Genomic DNA, 15,841 nt, shown 5'->3' with positions numbered 1-15,841 from the left:
GTTGATCCGTCTATATCTGCAGCAATAGAAAACTCTTCATGTGTCCCCATAGTGTCTCAGGTTTCTAAAAATAAAAAGGCATGGCACTAGAGAAGCATCCTAATCTGATCAGCCTCTAATCTTACGCCATTAGGGTCGCAGCGCTCCCTATCAAATGAACATATCTGTCCTCTGATGGTTCTCTCATTTACCTTTCCGGCTTTCAGCAACATTTCTCTGATGTTAGTGGGTGTTTAAAGTTTGTTCTATATTTGGTATCATGGGGTATTTATAAGAAGTTATTCTCAGATGAAGAGCGCTGTCTCATAATGATGATGATGATGATTTGATGTAAACTCAGGTGGGAGTTTAAAGAGCTCTCTGGAGTCAGAGGGGGAGGTTGTGGATTATAGCTGAGATAGGGGCCGGCTGTCACCTAACAGCTGGGGACAGCTGCTTGGCCTGACGGGAATACCTGGGATCATCTAACACTCACTTTTCCTGGTGTCTCTCAGGAAACCAGCAGGGAGCACTTGTGCCCTCGGCAGTGCATTCAGCAACAGTGAGCAAACATCACGCCCCAGCAGCTTCATTTGAAATGATTCGGCCTTTACTGAGCCACTTCAGTAAATGGACTTTGTTCATAAATAAATGACTTTGCCATTGGCCATAAGGTAAAAATGGATTCTATCAAAACTTTCCAAAGCTATCGGTATGTTTCTGTTTTCTGGAGTTAAACCACTAAAAATGTGTTTTGTTTTGGTTTGTAATGACGCTTTTTATTTTGGTTTAGTGGTTTAGGGCAGAATTTCATTATTCTGATGAGGTGGTGACGTTAATCAGTAATGACAACACATGCCTGGGAAGATTAAATTGTTCTAAATATGGAAAAAAAAAAATCTGGATACGGTACAGTATTAAATCATGCTGCAACCAGCGAGAAAAAGAGAGAGCAGTAGACAGTGACTTCCATTTTCTTGTTACAGTATGAATATCTTACCTTCTTTTGACAAATGGCAGATATCTCTGCTGTAAAGACAAAATTACAAAAATGCTCAATTTGCAGACAATAGAAGCAGCTTTTAAAACCACACTGTATATAGCAGCATGCATTACATACAACTCAGATCACTAACAGCAAGAGGTTAAATTGTATCTTTGTCAATCTCACTATCACATTGACACCTGCCTGTACCATATTACTGTACCAAGGTGCACATCTGAACTTCTACTCTGTGCATATTTATTGTGTATAAGAGTATAGGACAGAATGAAATAACTGAATTCAGCCTTTATTCTATTCAACCTTAAACACCTTTTTGCTTGTGGGAGGCGGAGCTCACCTTGGGGCAGGAGTACATCGACCAGCCATTCAGAATGGTCTCTGAAAAGGTCAAAGAAATGTTTAACCAATATATGATTAATAAGCAAAGTGTTCCCAAAAGCTCATGTATAACTTCACCTGGTTTCTACACAGCGGTCTCATCTTACAAACAGAGCTGGAGCACAAACCTTAACCTACATTATCTCCTCTCAATATCAAAGAAAGCACAAAAACTGCCAGAACCATGCAATTATAATATTCTACATGCCGGAGAAAAGAGAAACAATTGGCTGCGTGGTTTTGTGATGATGATCTCATTATCGGCGCGAGGGAATTACGTAACCATGGCGATGTATTTCCCTTGGGTTAAAGAGAGGAATAATGAGGCGGGCGGGTGGGTGATGCATGTTTGGAATGGCATCTTATTGAAGAAGGGGGGAGGATCCAGGGATGTAGAGAAAAGGTGAAACAGATCCATACCCGGCTATCCTCTGGCTACACTCCTCACATATATAAAGAGGAGGGGGCTTGTCTCCCAGGGCAACAGAAAGAGTAGGATCTATGCACATCTGCAAGAATGAAAACAGGTAGCATCAGGGTATGCATGTAGCATTTAAAAGATGAACATATTGATATTTTTGATGTTTTATTTTCATGCAAACATAGATAGATAGAAATGTCTGGATTCGGTACTGTACAAACACATAGGAGGGTAGGGGCTGAACATAGGTGGGAGTTGTTACCTAATAACTACAGTACTTACCCACCTCCATTCTTTCAAAATTAAAAAAAAATTAAAAAGCCCTCCCTTGCTGAAATTGCTTTTCATAATTTTCATCACATAATACATAATAATAACACCTATACCTGTCTCCCCACGTCTCTGTGTGGATGGCTGCGTGCATATGCTGCACTCTGCTCTCTCACAACCTGTGCCTGGCCCTGTGCTAAACCCCAATGCTCATGGCCTCAATGTTCAGATGGCGCGCTGTAATTTACTGCGCTCAATTGATGCCACCCTGTCCTCAAGGGCTGCGTGGGGTCACCGCTTCCAATTAAGCCCCCCTCAACCACCCCCACCCCCACCGCCTCCCTTCCCCTGCTTGTACCCCCTCCCTGCTTGTGGTAATTGAAATCCGGCCCCTGTCCGTGCTCCTGTTCCTTCTCTATTTGTCAGTTTTGAGCAGAGTTGAGTAAAGGCAGGTCATAGAAGATAAAGCAGAGCAGCAGACTGGTGGTAGGAGCGTAGAATCTGATACCATTACCCCAATCACACAGCTTCCTGGCCAAGCTCTGATTTATACGAGGGGCTCGCAAAAACAGAAACACTGTCACACATGGTTGAACTCAGCAAGGCAATCTGCCACATGCCCTGTGTATTCCTGATTAAGTTCTCAAGGGAGGCTGATTTTGAATAAGGAGCACACTGCTAATCTAACTCTTTGAGTATCTAAAGCACTGTAGACGTGAAGGAGTGTGTGTTTCTTATCTTAGGCCTATCACAGTTTGTTGTCTGTATATGTAGCCTAATACTCAAGTCACCTTGACGGCAGGTTTATTGATGGCGTTGTGGCACTCGATGTGTTGACAGTGGATGGGGTTCCAGGCTGATACAGGAAAAGAGACAGGAGATTGGCAATTAGGGGATGAGAAAAAGAGAAAAATGGAGGACAGATTGGACCTTTAGTCAGCTCAAGGGCAGACAAGGCAGCAGATGTGACATTAAGAGAAACTGACCTGTGTACTGCAGCCCTCTGTATTCACTGATGGCTCCCGGTGGCTTCAGGTTGGGCCAGTAATGAAACAGCATCTGCACAGCTGGAGGTTTTACTTGGGACGGTCCATAAGAAATGACATAAAGAAGGTCCTGCATCAAGAGGAAATGTTAGCATTAAATAAAGTGCAATAACATTTGAAGATACGTATTTGAATAATAGTGAAGAGAAAGCAACTGGACACAGATTTTCATTCCAACATATCCATCTATAGAAACTATGGCTATACTGTATAATGTTCCTTGATACTTCTTGTCTTACACAAAGACAAACCAACACTTTGACATTTATTTTTTAAATGTCTTTATGCTAAATAAATGCACACCTTAGCTTAGCTTGGTGCTAAAAACAGGAGGAATTGGCACAGCTGGCTTAAAATCTAAGAGCAAATTGTGGTTTTAGAGATAAGAGCTGAGTTTTTTCTTCACAACCAAGATATGTTTTGTGTTAAATAGTGATAATTAGCATTTTGAAGATTTTTATTTTATTCAATTTTTTTTTTTACCTTAGAGCAAAGCCAGCTTCACTGTGTCTTCCTGTTTCTACTATGCTTGGCTAAGCTAACAGTCAATTAGGTTCATATTTACCCTGTAGTCATAACAATGGTATTGAGTTTCTCACGTCACTTTTAGCAAGAGAATAAAAACGCATGTTTCTCCCAATGTCAAACAATTCCCTTATAGGAGATGTCTAAATTTGGAATGAAACTCTTCCAATTTGCTTTTCAGAAACGACCTTATATCTGCATCATGTATTAAGAGATAAAATACCTTCCACACTTCCTGTTTGTGCTTCATTAGACACTCCAGCAACTGACAGTGATACACTATAAAGAAAGAGAGACCATCTTAGGAAGAGAGCCATCATAACATTTCAATGTAGGCTAGTAGTGTGTCATATTTGCATGCATTGCTCAAAACCATCCAATGTTAGGATTTACCTGGATTGGAGGTGTACTGCATTGCAATCATAAGCATGGAGGAGGCGGACAGATTGACATAAGCCGGGACGCCCCCCTCCCTCCGAGTGGAGCCCACTACAAGGCGAGCAGGGGAGAGGAAAACAGAGAACGATACCAACTTGAAAGGTCACTTTCTGTTCTGTCGAGGGTGGTATTGAAGATTGTAGTATCAGTAGCTCAGAGAGTGTTCGGGTGGTTTTCAAAGGATAAACTCCAATAATTACACGATGTTTCGCTCAATCTCAGATATTTATCACAAACTTACAGGCTCTTAGGCTTCATTTTTACAGGAGGAGAATATGTTAAGGCAATTATCTTACGATTGGTCATACTTACGTATCGCCATGGGGAGGAAAGAGGTGCTCAGGTACTCAATGATGTCTTTGTGGAGGAAAGGGGGGAAAGTGGCTAAAGTGGAGATCATAGTATAGGGCAAAGTGCTGAGAATATCATCACTTAGAAAGGGCAGGAGGCAAGTTGTTGTATAAAATATGGACTGTCCAAGATCTGATGAGAAAGGGAAAAGGCAAAAAGAGACAAAGAGATACACAGACACTCATTCAATAAACTGCACATACAGTATTCACATTCACTGTATGCAGCCACAAATGTCAAAGTTACATGATTTCGGTCATTTAACAGTTTAACAGTGCAAAAAGAAAACATTTACAGACTATGAGCTTCTGTGGAGGGCAGTGAGCTTTCTTTAAAAGCAACTAAAGTCAACTTTGCCCTCAGAAAAAGTATTCTAGTCAAGGAGATGGGTTTTCATGCTTCTGAGCTTTTTTTTAACAGTGGTAAAATATTCATGAAAATTAAGAGCACTGACTGTGACGCAGACTTGAACCCGTAAAAAACAGTGTGTAAATAAGTCATTCTCAGATGTATTCTAAATATATATATACATAGAAAATAAAACATTACATTTGCCTACGTGTGCTTTCCATTTAACTTATATATTTGCACATGACAACATAAGTAAAACATTTGTCGCACTTTACATAACAAACATGCAGTCAGGTATGATACACAGAAGAGAAGGCCTATATCTGGTGTATCCAATGGCTTATGAACGATTAAGTTGACAGGATCCAGCGTGCTCCCAATCACCCCATGCATCCCTCAAGATCCTCAGCAGGACTTCGCTCTTCCCGTTACAAAAGAGGCCAAAAAAGCAGCAGTGGCTTCATGCAGGCCAGACGGCTCGGGGATGATGATGACAAACAGTGGTGCACTGGGCCTTGACTCACCATGCTGACCGTGCTGCAGCAGGGGCACCAGGTCAAGCAGGGTCACGAGGGTCACATAGAGGCCCTGATAGTCCAGAGAGGGGTACTCTGAGAGCTGAGCGTCCCGACTCTGCTGCCCCTGCCCCCCGCGGTCTGACGGGGCATCGCGCAGAACGCTGTAAAGGAGGGAGCGAGTAACTGTAGGGTTGATGGAACTGACTTGTGGTCTTAGAGATGGGGTGAGTGGGAATGGCACAGGAAAAAGACACATGGTCATGGGCACGGCCAAATTGGAAGCTTCCTGGTTCTCCTTCCTGCCTGTGCGGGACAGAATGCTGCTCCGGGGCGGGAGGGGAGGGGAGGGAGGGTAGGGGAGGGGAACAAGGGAAAAAAAGAGACAACAAAGACACAAAAAAACAGCACATTACATTGAAATGGCACTACAGAGACAGCGTAAATAGAAAAAAACAAACCCAGATAAACCCCACATAGGATGCAGTGTCTCACTATTTGACTGTATATATCACTGAAGGCACGGGCAATTTTTCCCTGCTTTGTCTGTCCAGAGTGACTTTAATTCAATTTTATCTCGTTTTCTCTGTCTTTGCACTTGGAAAACAAAAAAAACATGAGCACAAACTGCAATGATCACTGCATCTCATGCGTATCTGGTGACAAGGAGCAAAAATATAAAAAATGGCATGTTTTCAGTGGCAACCCCATACTTCTCCAAAAAGGGACAGTGCAAATGACTGTCCCTCGATGGCTGCCATCTTCCAATCAGCAAGGTCAGTGGCTACCATGCAAAAAGGCCAATGAGCCGTGGAATTTATTTCAAAATGAAATTTCCTTGTCTTTAGTGGGGCTGTCAAGGATGGGAGTGACACCAAATTGGTTCGGGAAAATACAGAGGTGACACTTTTGAAACATGCTTCAGCCAGTAATAAACATGTGTGTGAGGTTAGATCAAGTGCTCCTAGGTCACAGCACATGTTTATTGCACCAGAGAAATAATGTCCGTATGCATACGTTATGATACTGTACCAGTATCATCAGGAGAAATAATGAGATCCAACAGGCATATGGATTCAGGTTTCTAAAATAAATGTAACAACTAATCTACGGTAGAGGAGAAACTATAATGACAAAGGAATAGGTTGTATCAGGGGGGAGATGACTGGTAGCATTATGTTTGTGAGCTAATGCAGGATGGACAATTGTGTTTGCTGTCCCCTGGGGAAGGTGGTGGACATATTCAATTTTAAGAGAGGAAAAAACAAAAGCAAAAACTAGTTGGGTTGAGTGTGGAGCGTCTAGGGGTGGAGGAGGGGGAAGGGGGGGCCAGAGAGCATTGCTCTTTTTACTGCACATTATTAAAGAGCTAAGCTGTTCTATCAGGCAAATGATTGGGATTTATCACGAGAGCCCAGATTATAAATGCTTTTTTTTTCTCTTTTGTTTCTTTTTTTTTGAAAGGTCACTCAAAAAGTTGAGTTACAGCATTCTTGGCAAGTGAGAAAGGGGATTTCATATTAAGATTTTTTTGACATAACATTAGAAGCATATTGTTGAGTTTATACGTCATCAGCAGTGTAACATTTTCCGACTTATCCCCTCAAAGTTATACTCTGCAAGATTTTAGTCAGAGTTGACTCATTCATAAAGCTGCGTTATTATACAGCGTAACTCAAACAGGACTAACACAACAACAGACTGTATCTCAGAGTATGACTTTTTCACTGCCCATTTCTCATATAGAAAACATCATTAATTTGAACAATGAACATAGACATAAACAGACACACTCACACACATACATTGGATTTATACGCATAAAAACACACACATGTGTGCACACATACATACGTACAAACGACACAAAAATTACATATACGACACATAAAACACATGTAGAAATGCACTGATACAGACACATGACATACGTTGACTGTCAGTCCCTGCACTGTCAGTACAAAATCATCCACTATGTGTGTATCAGTAATTCAAAAAGACAATCAATGTGTCTGAGTTTCAGGTGAGTGATGTAGAAACAACAACTAAATACTACTGGATGATTAACAACCCCTGCAGTCATGCTCATGAGTGATACAGTTTGGCATGAAGTCAGCGAGGCTCACTGATTCATACAGTTCAGTTTGACTTGTGCTACTATGACAAACCCATGCCTCATCTTTAAGGAGGCACGTATAATTGTCAGTAAACCAAACATTTTAACCCTTCTCTATTCTGTAACCTGTGCTGAACCTAAAAATTAGCATATGAATCAGCAAACACAGGTCATTTCACTTTTTCTTTCCAGGAACTTGACCTATGACTGTTCCACATTTCAAATCTCACTACCCCCACCACTCTTACATTTTCTCTTTCCTCTCTTTTTCCACGCTGGGCTCCACATGGCACAGGTGAATGGATAATCCCGGAGCCCCTGCTGAGGAAATCAGACCTCTCTAATGGGTGGGGGAGACTGATCTCTAGGCGGTATCATATCATAGTGCCCTTCTGAGACAAAATCATCATTTGACTTATTGCTGATTCCCAATTTTGCAGCCCATCCATTTAGACATGTTGCCTGACGTTTTTACCCAGTGGCTGCTGCTGGGGCTGGGCAACACTTCAGCAAAGCACAAAGTATCCAGGATACTCTGTGGGCTTCACTCAGCAGAGATATAATCCTTATGGGGCTGAGGCATAAAGTGTAGAATTGAGGTCGGCCGCCAATCTCAAATAGACTGCACCCTAAGATGATAATAATGATAAAAGTGGGGCATTCAAGTTTGGCTTCCAGTAATCCTAGCCTTTTTGTAAATTAGCTAATAAGTTAGGATACCACAACTACCGGTATGTCCTATGAAGCCAGCGGCTAAGTCTAAATCCACCATATGACATACAGAAACGTCCTCTATGTAGCTTCAGTCTATTCTGAAGACGCTGGCAACAAAAGGGAAATGACACAATGAAATTAGATGTGTCCAAAATGGCTGCCTACTTGACCTGTGGTGGAGGAGGAAATAACATGTTGTTCCTGCCTCGGGCTTTCACAGCACCCAGGGGAGCAGGCTAACCCGGCAACTGCAGAGCTGGAGGACCTGCCCTCCGCCTGCCCCTTTGGGAAGGACACAACAGGCCGCCCCCGGGAAGCATTCATCTAGCAGTCGACCACTGAATCAATAAACATCACTGAGTCGCCTATCTCTGCTACTGCTTTAACACAACACCATAACTCCGTAAGGAAATCTGCTACAGCCTCGATGCAGAGTTGGCCACTTCCCTACTTTCCTCTTAGCACACTAAATTCATTAGTCATTAGCCGTTTAATTGTGTCACTGTCATCCGTTTCGGAAAGTGTGTCAGAACAACCTGCTGCAAAGTTAGCTTGTCTGATGCTGAAGGAAGCTAAATATTAACACAGTCTACAGTCTGTTACTTCACCTGTTGGCTCCAGAGCAGGGTACTTACCTGAGCAGGGTTTGGGAAAAGTATTTCAGTGTGTTTGCAATGTCTGTTCCGGAGGGCACAGGGTAAATATTGTGTTGCACACGGTTGTGATACTCTTGCAAGTATCGTATCTTAGAGGCAACTAGACAAAATAAAAAGCAGAGTAACAAGCAAATCAACACTAGTGAGACAATAAAATATCAGTCTGAGAGCAAAGATAAGGCAAACGGTTGAGCATGCATGCATCTCTTCTATTGTTGGTTCCTGACCAAAGTCCATGTGAGACACCCAGCAGCATGTAACATGGATGCACCAATTATCAAGTTAAACAAGGAGTCTGTTTTCCCATGGCTCTCTGGCCTTCACCAGGTGACCTTTTTGGTATAGCAGCGAGGTCACAGGAAGCCCTAGAGGAGGCAGTAACCTATTGCTTACAGAAACAAGCTTGTGTACAAAAGGTTGCCAGATCAAGTCCCAAGACAAGCTTGGAAAATGTGGTCAGGGGTGAACATGAGAACGGGCTTACTCGTCCCTGAGCAAAATGACACTAAGGGACGATGCTGAAGTAGCGTCCCACGTCCCCTGGTCACTGTCTTAGGTATGAACGTGCTGTTTGTATAATGTTTCCCGGTTAATTCAGAGTTAAAATAAGTCAAGATTGGCTGATGGCTGACCCATTTTCTGTGACTTTGGGCTGTAGTGTTTACCCTCCGCTCTGACCTGTGAATGACAAACCCCAAAATAAAAATAACAGCTGGCGGATTTGGACACGTGTGGTCAGAGCTTGTGCTGCAATATGTAGCTACTGTACGCATCTGTCTTCTCAAATTTAAACATCTTGGGTGATAAATTATAACATATTCTAAAACATTTTATGGCCCAAGCACCTCAAAACAATGTATAAAGCTGTAGATGTTAGAGGTGCAATCATGGCAGCAGGGTCCATCTTTTTCTGATTGATTCAATACATTGATTGTACTGAACAATATCAGCAGCAACACCCAACTTTTAGCCAGTTGTAATGGAGGCCACATATAGCAAGTTTGACTGCATATTTCTTGTCTGCCATATGTTTAAAGCTATAGCCAAGAGCTGGTTGCAGAGATCATGCACTGGGCTAACATGGGGGTGGGTGGGTGGGTGGGTGGTGGAAGGGGGGGGTCTGAAAGTAGAGGTTGGTTTCCACCTGTTCAAAAAGCAATCGGAGGGATGAGGGAAGAGGGAAGGGAAGGATCAACAGCTTTCAGCACGCTGCGATCAAATCACATTATTGATCAGTGTAATGCCACCATATTGTTCAGTAGCTAAATAATCTGTAGGGTCGACCTTGAGGACCAGCTCTCCACACCTTGCATTGCATTTCGCACGCACCTCATCCAGCAACGTCAATCAAATAATGATAATAATAATAGGCCTACTAATAAAAAAAAGAGGCTGGTTAAAAAAAATTGATTAAATAAAATAGCATGACGATGATGTGCTTTAGCCGTGAAATTGTTTTCCCCCTTTAACGTGCAGAGGAATAAGGGAGATACAGTGGCTTCCTGTGTGCACTGAGCAGCCCTCCAGCCATCCTCTGCAGTGAGAGGACGTGTTGCAACCTGCCTTGGCAACCGCGGTTTCATCACCAAGGACAGCTCCCCTCATTCGCTTTCTTTGGTTCAGAAAAAAAAACAAAAAAAAAACACATTTCCAGTTTCCAAAAAAATCCCCATGACAAGACAGAAACACACACACACATACACAAACACCAACACACACATACACATACACAGCCGTACTTACACTGCTCTGCCTTCGTAGACATCTCGCAGACACTTGAGGGAACATAAAACCAAGACTGTCAGGTGTTTTAGTGTTTTTCCTCTCTTCCTCCCAGGCTTTGTGTTTCCTTCAGTCGTGAAAAAGTGAATCTACCCCCCTCGCAGCCCATGCAGCCTCGGCTTGATTGTACCACTCTGCGCGACGGATTCACACGCTGTGGCTTTTTTTTTTTTTTTTTTTTTTTTTTTTTTTCAGCTGAGGCTCGGTGGTTTTCCCGAGCTTTTAGCGGAATTAAAACGAGGACCCATTTTGTGAGTCTCTTTTTAATTTGAAGATTTTTGCTCTTTCATGGCGGACAGCGATGTTGATATAGCTACACCTCCTCCCACAGCATACCTTTCCAAATGGACTGATCCGGCTTTGAGAAACTGTCATTCAAGAAATCCAACAACCCCATCAGTCCTCTAGTCTGTGAGCTTATTGCAGGAAGAACATACTGGGGACCTGCAGTGTATTTGACTCAGTATTGCTTGGATTTTATTTTATTATATTATTTTTTTTATCTTGGTGCAGAATATAAGGGTGAACGTGCAACAGATGGTTGTCACATTGTTATAACCATGATGTGCCTTGTCTTTATCTTTTGGGGAAACTAAGATCATTCATTTTGTTTGTGATTAAAACTCTTTAGATATTTTTTTTGGTAACAAGCAGTGGTTACATCTGGATAATTACACTGTTTTTTTGAATCCCATTATCAACCAAAGGCCTTTAAGAATAAATTACGACCAAAACACCTTTTATTAGCCTCCAAATGTGCTTATTTGTCATTCTATAAGTCTGATGTGCGTAAATGCAGCATCTTTTTTCCTTTACTAGGTGCAGAACTAAAACATAAACAGACTTGAGGTTTTTATAAGCACTGGCAGACCCTTCTCATTGTTTGTGCCAAGCATGGCTGGAGTATATCCATCACATATCCAGCTGATGAGGAGCAACATCTATTTTCACATCAGTCAGCACCTGGAGTGGCCCCTCTGCAGCCCACTGTTTAACGTGACACATCCCAGTAATGGAATCAGCCAACAAATTGGGCTTCTTGTCGTATTAATCCAAAGATAAAACATGAGACAATTACACAGATTTTATATCAAAGTCTTTATACAGTTTAATCAAGCTTCAAATCTGTGAGAGATTCTACTTCCTGTCCTACTATTTGACACATTGGAAATAATTACATGAAATAACAGTGCATGAGTATCTGAGCAGAGAGTTCTTTCAAAAGTCACGGCTCTGGAGGCGATCTTCTCTTGTAGTCCGGGATGTGATGCATGATCCATCCAGCTGGGGCCAAGAGAGCCGCAGCAAACACAAACAGTGCGTAGACAGATTGCTGTAAGAAGTAATAGAGAACATTAGGATGGATGCCTTATGGACAGACATTGTTTTCTATGGAATAAAAATAATGAACTGCATGAAGGTTGACATTAACAACTTATGACATGGAGAGGATTGAGAGCTATACACTGCCTTAAAAATAGTTACTATTTTTAAGGCAGTGTATAGCTCTCAATCCTCTCCATGTCATAAGTTATAAATGGGGGAGGGGGGACTGCACACCTGTGTCCACAACAGAGGGTCCTGATCTCAGTGACTCATCAGGTGATATAAGCAGCAGCCCCTATTTACTGTATATCTACGTACAGTACTATGATATTCCCTTTGTCCCTCTGCACTCTGGTGTACCTAACCTGAGCCAGGCTTTGTAAAAGCCCCTGTGCAAGCCCCTGAGGACAGATCAACAGATTTATGTGGCATAAACACTGTCCGCTACGTTGCAGTTCCATCATAGGATCCCCTTTCAGAGAAGCTTTTCCGAGCTTCACACTGACTTATGGATAAGAAATGAATAAAACATCTCTCCCACTCTGCAGGCTGAGGAACATAGTTCGCTTGAATTCCTCGCATTAGAGGCAATAAAGTAAAGTATAACAGATACTGACTTCCCAAGACAGACTGCTGTGTACTCTCTCTGTTTGTGCACAAGTATAAGATGGCTACTGTGTGTGTAATTGTAATCTAGTACAGGTAAAAGCATTACTATCCTCACTGAGGTTACAGAATACTACATTTGCCTATTGAACTTCTATTATACAACTACTAACAAAGCAAATCAGTCCTACCATTGGCCCGATGTTTTCCTTTGGTGGCTTGCTGCAGATGCTTGACCTGTGATCCTGCTGAATGGCTTCCTTTAACACAAACCTGGTCATTGCTGGTCTCTTAAGAGCAGAGAACATCCTTCTTCTTGGTTTAGCACAGTCACTGTAGGCTACTGTAAGGAAATATTTCTGTGGAAATTGCTCCTCACATCCTGTGAGATATGAACAGATAGTCACTACTTTCATGTAATTCCCATCACAGTTCCTGGGCGGAGTTTCTTCCAGGGACCAGAGACTCTCATGTAAACACATTGACTAAGTTCTCATCAGGTCAAGCAATCTGGCCCTGACATTTAAAGTTAAATGAATAGCAAAGTTTCTAGTTTAGCTAACGGTAATAAGCTGAGACACACACCATTTCTAAGAAAACAATTAACTAATACAAATGGCATTACTCTTGATGATTCAGGTAATTGATAGTGATGATCATATTAAGAAACATATTATCATTCATTATAATAGACATCACAAAATCTAATGTGTTGAGATTCTAATACTCTAATAAATGATACTGAATCTCTAAATTAAACCACAGAAAAGGTTACTATAGGCCTACATGTTGTGTGGATTACACAAAGGCCAATGTAGGGACTATCTTTTTATTTAAAAAGAAAAACAGGCTTAACCATGAACTCTTGTAGAGAAACAAATTGCCAAAGCACAATAAAATTGTGTTTAAATAAATAGTTGAAAATGTGCAAGCTTTTAGCTGATTTACTGAACATATACAGTATGTAGAGCACTTAGGGGAAAGTAGGCTCAAACAGAGAAACAGCTGATTTGTTAAGTGGAAAATTATTTCATGCATTTATGATCTAAAACCTCTGTAGCAGAACACAAAAAAGCTTAAAAGATCCTTAAACATCCTATTGTTAAAACAAACTTATTTGATGAGCGTGATAACACCTAAAGCATTGTCAGTCAATCACTTATTCTTATTGAAAACACATTTCCTTTTGTTTTTATGGTAACATGAGAAGTCTCGAGAGCTTGAATTCAGGGATTGTGTTTATAAAATTGCAAAAGAGAAGTCCGTAGCCTACATCACGGTTTAAAAAAAAAAAAAAAAAGCTATTAAAAGTTTATTATTACAGCGCCTAAACCTTACGTGCAGGGGTTTGGCCCTCATTAGGTGTATTGTGTCGCCCCCAACAGGAAGCACAAAGAACACCAGCTGAAGAGCTGCCAAACTTGTATCCCTTAATTATTTACCAATAAAAGTAACTAGGCCTGCTAAAATGATGAATTCATCAAGTCAAGAGCGTAACTTATTCCAGATATTTCCATGCAATACTACATATAGATAGATCTAGGCTATAATGCAGGGAGGTTTCCTGAGCTGCATAAACAAAGCCTCTGTATAGCTTTGTAGCTTGAACATACCCTACATTTTCTTGGCGTAATTACGTCGTATCTTCCACATAATAAAATTCAAACCTCCATGAAAGAAAATAATATGTTTCATTTTACTGAGAACACATTGTAGGCTATGCTACTCATCTTTCGACCACGTCTGATCTCTGTTCTGTGTTTCCCCACTGGATATTTGATCTACAAAAAAATGGTTGGCTTTATTATAATGAGAGTAAACGTATAGGGTTGATCAAATTTATTGACACGTACGTACGTATCGCCTATAGGCCTAATCCTCACTGCTCCAAACCAAACGCTAGAGGGCACTTGCAAATGTAATATTGCACAACCAGCTCAGAGTACTGACGGGCCTCTTGACCAGTCGGCGTAAAGCTTTAAGAGCTTGTCAAGTTTACCAAAACAGAGGAAGAAAGTTCATTTCCCTTACAAATTAAAAGCACAGGATACATTTACGGTGCCTGCATTTGACAGGTATTGTGCATCATATATCATATCCAGCGCAGGAATTTCACGAGGGCCACGAGGGCCATGGCCCTCGTGCCCGTCCGATTTGGCCTTGTGCCCTTGAAAAAAATATCTGCCCTAAGGCCACAGTGGCCTTGATGCCCCACCCGCACTGCCCCGGTTGATTTTGTGGTTTTCTCCGTTGCCTCTTTCCTATCAACACGGCTTTGACACCTGCGTCTTTTAAGAAAGAACAATGCGTATCTTGTTGACATTCTGGCAGCAGCATCACGGGGTGGGTTTGATTCGAGCCTGGCATAAACCGCTCGGGCGGCTATAACAACAGTTTGATGACCAATCTATCACCGGCCAACCAGGTGACTTCATCAAACACCCCCCACCCGCCGAACCAATCATGTGGCTGGAAAAGAGCCAAGCCACAACATGTCAACACGTGCTAAGTGTTTGGGCTGCTACAGCCGTGTGCGTCAGCAGAGGAACACCGCCGGTAACAAATAGAAAAAATAAAAAAAGAGTTTTGCCTCGGAAGAAAATGTGAAGGAGTCAAGGAGAACTCGGATGGCTGACCGTGAAAAGATGCGTGGTGCGTCATTAACTCTGAAGTAATGCTAAACTTTCACAATGGAGACGCCAGACAGACAACGGACCGACGTCCGGCCGCGTTCACCCAACACGGACGCGGTCACGGTGCGGTCGCTCTGCTGCTGCTCAGCCCAGAGCCACTGTTGTGTTCACACCGACACAAACGCACTGCACTCAGGCGTAAAGATCAACTGTGCCGACCTGAACACTGCCCAGACCCAGGCAAGCTACTATCTGTTTCGTTTAATATGATACTGTTGTATGATGTTCATCATTACATCTGTCATGTTTAATTTTTGACAGGAAAAAAAAAACACAAAATAACCTTCTGATAACTTCAAATCTCACTTGTGCCAATAAGGGAATATTGAAGCTTGACCAAATAGTGATTTGAGTTAGCCTATATCGTGATATAAATTGATGTCAACTGAAAAAAAATTATCGTGATAGGATTTTTTCTCATATCGCCCAGTGCAATAGTGAACAAGTAAGATAGGAATTTCAAAACATATAGCTGCATAGGACTGGACCCTTGTGCAAAAAATTAAATGCATAAACGAATTTAAAGTAGAAAATGTCTGGTTTGCTTGAGCCCGTTTTATGTATTAATTTAACAGATACCGATAGTTAGTAAATTCATTAAAGACGTGGATTTAAAATCATTGTTTGATTTTATGGCCTTGCTGCCCTGGCTTTTGGCCTTTGTGCCC

At 41.8% G+C, this 15,841-nt stretch overlaps 1 protein-coding gene across 13 annotated transcripts in view; it reads right to left on the bottom strand.

Moving 5' to 3' along the window:
* The window catches only part of unc79 (unc-79 homolog, NALCN channel complex subunit), a 36,879-nt gene extending 26,165 nt beyond the window's left edge, over positions 1 to 10,714 (bottom strand). For 11 of the 13 annotated variants that reach the window (XM_085768357.1, XM_085768360.1, XM_085768358.1 and 8 more), the window contains exons 1-11: positions 10,510 to 10,714; positions 8,746 to 8,866; positions 5,290 to 5,603; positions 4,376 to 4,546; positions 4,019 to 4,114; positions 3,849 to 3,904; positions 3,041 to 3,170; positions 2,846 to 2,910; positions 1,784 to 1,872; positions 1,323 to 1,363; positions 980 to 1,008 (exon numbers count right to left, since the gene is read on the bottom strand). In XM_085768357.1, coding sequence (XP_085624483.1) covers positions 980 to 1,008; positions 1,323 to 1,363; positions 1,784 to 1,872; positions 2,846 to 2,910; positions 3,041 to 3,170; positions 3,849 to 3,904; positions 4,019 to 4,114; positions 4,376 to 4,546; positions 5,290 to 5,603; positions 8,746 to 8,866; positions 10,510 to 10,531 — 1,134 coding nt within the window. In that variant the 5' untranslated portion in view covers positions 10,532 to 10,714. The remainder of the gene's footprint in view (positions 1 to 979; positions 1,009 to 1,322; positions 1,364 to 1,783; positions 1,873 to 2,845; positions 2,911 to 3,040; positions 3,171 to 3,848; positions 3,905 to 4,018; positions 4,115 to 4,375; positions 4,547 to 5,289; positions 5,604 to 8,745; positions 8,867 to 10,509) is intronic. The other 2 variants (XM_085768366.1, XM_085768370.1) reach the window with 1 other exon arrangement.
* Between the last annotated feature and the right edge of the window lie 5,127 nt (positions 10,715 to 15,841).

Source organism: Trachurus japonicus, chromosome 22 (genome assembly GCF_045865225.1).
Source record: "Trachurus japonicus isolate A0001 chromosome 22, Traja_1.0".
NCBI classification, from domain to species: Eukaryota; Metazoa; Chordata; class Actinopteri; order Carangiformes; family Carangidae; genus Trachurus; species Trachurus japonicus.
This window is presented reverse-complemented; position numbering and strand designations above follow the sequence as displayed.